We start from the raw sequence: 4,488 nt of genomic DNA on the forward strand, positions 1-4,488 counted from the left end.
CACCTTAAATTGTAAAGAACAAAATAAAACAGAACAAATGATTTCCTGTTCATGAGACAGAGACAGAACTTATTCTTTCTGTTTTGGTAAACAGTAACTAGTATTGGTTCGTTTAAAAATTCTGTTAGTGTCATTAAAGTTCAAATGGCATTGATTAATGAGTTTAAACGTTTCTCATATAAAAAGTCTCATCAGCTCCCTGTTTGCAGCACAGAATGATTACCCTCATTAAACGATAAACTATGTTTCTTATTAAATACTTCTTGTTTTGTTTACTGACCTTCCTGCAAGTTGGGCACTTTGTCCCCAAGCCTGGATTCTCCACGCATGCTTTACACACTGTGTGTCCACAGGGTAAGACCTTGGGTCTATGGCGGTCCAAGTCGAAGTCAAGAAAGCATATGTCACACTGTGGTCCCATCTACAGAGCAGATTGAAATTAAAAACAAAGGTCTACTTTGACTGAATAAATTGTTATTAAGTTTGAGATACTACTCAGAGTAAAGTGAACATATAGAAACTAGAAAAAAACAAAGGATTCATTTCAAAGCAAAAACACCAAACCACTCGCCGACTCGCATATTGACTTACTTCCATAGAATAACTCAGAATTTTATGGACGGTGAGTATTTTTAGATCCACGGATCAGGTTAGATGATTGTTGTTGCTTGAAGCGGAGCACGTTAAAACTGGTCAAAACATACCGCCGCTCCGCTGCAGCCAACAATAGAATAGAATATGAGAAAAATAGTTTGTAATTTTTCATACTGTCTGCAGCAATCTATGTTTTGACTTACCTAACCTATATTGCCCGCTTCCTTGCCTGACTTGAAACTTTGTGGTTGCTTTATTTTACTTACAGAAACCGCCTGTAGTGTGTTATATTTGTTGTTGCTCGTTGCTGTAGACACCAGAGGTATGGTTTTACTGCCTGTCAGTGAGTCGTTCCAGTTTTACGAACAAAACGAAAAGAACATCAACCTGCCCCCAGGTAGCAGACGTTTTAGACGGGACAGTTGTACTGCAGGTCTGCAGGTCTGCCACCTGGGGTTGTTATTTTCGTTTTGTTCGTAAAACTGGAACGTCTCACTGACAAGCCGTAACAGCCGAGGACTTAAATGAAAGTATGTTAGAGCAATCAATAGGGTATTTCAGAGCTGGAGGTGAAGAAGTAAAATGGAAGAACAAAACGCGCACTGCGCATGAGCAGACGCCCCCCACTCCATCCCCTGCTTCCCCCTGCTTCCCCCACTCTGCGTCTGCTCATGCGCAGTGCGCCACTGTAAGAAGGACGTTTAAAGGATTACAAATACCCTATTCAGCAAGTGGTTCCATGTGGTGTGACAGGAGTAGATATATCCAGTGAAAAATTAGCCTACAGGGCTAAGAAGGAGATAGTCCCCTAGGTTCCTCGGCTAGGCCTCCAAGCTACCCCGTCAGTTTTTCGCACAGCTCAAATAGCTACAATAGTCCACGACGTTCCGCCTGCCGGTCGGTTGATTTGGGGGGCAAGCTGAGCGCAGCGCTAGCCTGCCAACGATGCACCAGGCGCGGATTAAGGAAGGGGGGGGGGGGCGATCGTCTCTAGAGCGACGCCTGAAAGGTAGGCGCGCCACAAAAACCCTGTATGTAGGCAACCGAACCGATAATGCAGCTCCCCCCTGTCAGCCGGACCTCAATCCGCCCCTGCGACGCACCGTCACGTGTGGCCCTGTTCTAAAGGGGAGAGAGCGAGGAGGGGGTGGGGTCACGCGGCACGCTTCTGGTAGAGACAGTCTTGGGGACTACGTGTATCGCACGCGACGTGTTAACGGTTTTCGAGTTTAAAAATGAATAAACTTATCGATAAAGAAACGTCGCGCCGTGACGTTTCCGTCTCGTTGCGGCCAACGGGCTGGGCGGGGCCCCTGTGAGGTAGGCCAGGCCTGCCCGCCGCCCTCCTCGCCGCGGCGGGTAGCCTACCCCGTCGCCGCCGGGCGCTCGCCCGCGCCAGACTGCGCGCAAGGCGAGTTGAGAACCCTTGTTTACCGAGTCTCGGCCCAATGTCTTGCCGTGACGTTTTCGTCTCGTTGCGGCACATGGTGTGGGCGGGGCCCCTGTGAGGAAGGCCGGCCCACCGGGGCGGGAGGCCTACCCCGCCGCCGTCCGGCGCTTGCTGCTCGCTCCCGCCCGAGCGAGGCCGCCGGGGACGAGGAAGCCCGGGCCAGGACGAGGAAAGAGAAACATCGCGTCGAGATAACTGCAAAGAAGGAGCCATCAGTCCGCGCCGATTGGTCGGTGTTTGTAGGGTCGCGACCCGCAACCTGCAAGTGAGCGAGGAAGATTCAAGGCCGTCAGCTAGAGAAACGGGACAAAGGGTAAAGCACGCCAAAAAGAAATAACTAGGTGAGGGTAGTTTCTATTTGACTTGGAGTTTAGCATCTAACAAGTAGTACAAATATGTATAAAAGAAGAACGCAATCATTCAATACAAAACCTATATACCTCGGGGTCTCTTTGGCGCAGTGGGCAAGTGCGGCCCTACAACACAGAGGCGCTGCAGCCGTCGCAGACCACGTCCACCCGCGGCAGGAAGCCTCGCATGGCCTGCCTCTGCAGGAAGCAGCCGGCCACGTCCTTGCATGGATCGGTCGACGAACGCTCCAGCACGAGCCGCTGCAGCTACTGCAGGCAGCAAGCGGCGAGGGGGGAAGGGAGCTGATAAAGAGCAACCGAGATGACGACACGATAACCCTGGTGAAGGCCAGCCCTTACCTTTTCCTCCTGCCCCTGCAGCTGCAGCAGCAGAGCGCGCACGATGTCGCCGACCACGCCCAGCTGCGCGGGCGTCCTCCAGGTGGCCCCGTCCCTGTCCGCCACGACGCTGCACTCGGTGGTCAGCACGCGAAGGCTGTCCTCCAGACCCGCCGCCACCTGCAGCTGCTCCTCGGCCTCAGCGCCGGCCGCCTCCCGCTGCAGGGCGAGCTCCACCCGGCGCAGCTGCGCGACCGACGTGTCCAGCTGGCGGGTCAGGGCCTCCACCGCCAGGGGGAGCACCTGCCGCAGCTGCTGCACCACCTGCCGCCCCGCGTCCGCGCCGCGCTGCAGCTGCTGCATTCTTGTCTCTGCCGTCTTGCACCTCTTGCAGGGCGGTGCGCCGTCGCTCTCTATCATTTGCAGCAGGTAGATGTTGTCGATCAGTTCGCCGGGGTCGGTCGCCAAGTCCTGCAACACAACAACGCGTGCATGCACAACACTGTAAAAACAAGTGTGAGACTGTTATACTTTAGCTAATGTGGGGCAGGTGCCTCTGTCCTAATAACAGCGAATGTGTAAGCTGGCAGAGCGAATCTTTCTTTTTTTGGGGGGGGGGGTGGAGGGTGGAGGGTGCAGGTGGCGGGAAGCGGCCGGTAGCTACGCTCGCCTCCCCCTACCCCCCCCCCCCTCCCGCCCTCAGCGCCCGCAAGCTAGTGCGTAGGCAACCCTTCGAGCTGCCGCGTATTCTCCTGGACAGCCTGTACAGTTTTAGAATGTTTACGTGGTTAGTTATGTTCACACTTGAACATACATCTTTGCAAAACAATACAAAATGAACAAATAAATGCCCACTTTAAATCTGCAAATTTCTGTACAGACAAATGGATTCGTTCGCAGTCACGTTCCTTTGTCATATCCCGTCATTATTTTCGTTCCGTCGCATCCCAATCAACTCCAGTCACATCCTCTCTTTTGACTCGCTTCCGTCCGCAGTGACGTGCCGAGCCCCTCGATGGAGACGGCGGAAGTACAGCGCCGGTCGCGGCCCCGGGCGAACAGGCGAGCAGTTCGTCAGAGAAGAGTTTGCCGCGAAGGCGTAAAGACCGTCTGCGAGCGAAATAGGCAAGTTCGAAGTACAGGTGCGTATGCCACGCTGTATCGGACAGTAGTGCAGGATGGCCGATGGACAACGAAGAATTCTTTAGCTATACTGTATACCGCATCGGCCGCAAGCAGCCGACGGGCGGGCTTCACTCACACCTCGGCGCCTCATGGCCCCCTGCGAGTAGGCAATACGTCCACACGCCCGCATGCGGTACAGTGTAGCTATGTACTGCATTCTCCGGGGACTCTGTGGGGGCATAGGCATTGGGTAACTTCAGCGGATCTACACAGGACCAAGGCCACAAGGCCCACAAGGCGGCCAGGCGAGCGGACAGGAGGCCAACACTACGACCCCGCCCAGGACCGCAGCCCCGTGGAAGCGCCCTGCCCGCCACCATGACCCCGGTGCTGCTGCTCGCGCTGCACGCCCTGCTGCAGCTGGCGGTGGCCCAGGACTACTGCAGGCTGCCGGCGTGCCCCGGCGGCAGCCACACGGCCTGCAAGTTCAAGCCCGGCGCGCGGCCCGCCGGGAAGTGCTCCAGGAACGCCGTCGGCATGACGGACGCCGACAGGGACGCCGTCCTCAGCCTGCACAACAAGCTGAGGGGGCAGCTCGCCGCCGGCCAGGTCAGTCGAGGGGCGCGAAGG

At 55.3% G+C, this 4,488-nt stretch overlaps 3 protein-coding genes across 6 annotated transcripts in view; 1 reads left to right on the plus strand and 2 right to left on the minus strand.

The window, feature by feature from the left end:
• Nucleotides 1-29: 29 nt before the first annotated feature.
• On the minus strand, nt 30-1,013 carry LOC113205863 (E3 ubiquitin-protein ligase rnf152-B-like). 2 transcript variants are annotated; one of them, XR_008011341.1, is made up of 3 exons: nt 798-1,013; nt 592-714; nt 30-421 (listed from the first exon to the last, which is right to left on the minus strand). XR_008011341.1 is itself a non-coding variant. In XM_052269289.1 (2 exons), the coding sequence occupies exons 1-2, from the start codon at nt 595-597 to the stop codon at nt 164-166; spliced, it is 264 nt and encodes an 87-aa protein (XP_052125249.1). In that variant the 5' UTR covers nt 598-1,013; the 3' UTR covers nt 30-163. The 2 variants fall into 2 exon arrangements, 1 of the variants encoding a protein (XP_052125249.1); XM_052269289.1 differs by having other exon boundaries at nt 592-1,013.
• A 1,243-nt stretch (nt 1,014-2,256) lies between these two features.
• Nucleotides 2,257-4,488, minus strand: part of LOC113205860 (E3 ubiquitin-protein ligase TRIM32-like) — a 4,776-nt gene continuing 2,544 nt past the window's right edge. Inside the window, exons 3-4 of the mRNA XM_052269279.1 lie at nt 2,755-3,204; nt 2,257-2,337 (exon numbers count right to left, since the gene is read on the minus strand). Of these exons, the coding sequence (XP_052125239.1) occupies nt 2,257-2,337; nt 2,755-3,204 (531 nt within the window). The remainder of the gene's footprint in view (nt 2,338-2,754; nt 3,205-4,488) is intronic.
• Nucleotides 3,740-4,488, plus strand: part of LOC113205864 (venom allergen 5-like) — a 2,249-nt gene continuing 1,500 nt past the window's right edge. Inside the window, exons 1-2 of one of the 3 annotated variants that reach the window (XM_026421641.2) lie at nt 3,740-3,875; nt 4,132-4,467. In XM_026421641.2, coding sequence (XP_026277426.1) covers nt 4,237-4,467 — 231 coding nt within the window. In that variant the 5' untranslated portion in view covers nt 3,740-3,875; nt 4,132-4,236. The remainder of the gene's footprint in view (nt 3,876-4,131; nt 4,468-4,488) is intronic. The other 2 variants (XM_052269287.1, XM_052269288.1) reach the window with 2 other exon arrangements.

The sequence above is a fragment of the Frankliniella occidentalis genome, unplaced genomic scaffold (assembly GCF_000697945.3).
Source record: "Frankliniella occidentalis isolate FOCC.00 unplaced genomic scaffold, Focc_3.1 Scaffold88, whole genome shotgun sequence".
NCBI classification, from domain to species: Eukaryota; Metazoa; Arthropoda; class Insecta; order Thysanoptera; family Thripidae; genus Frankliniella; species Frankliniella occidentalis.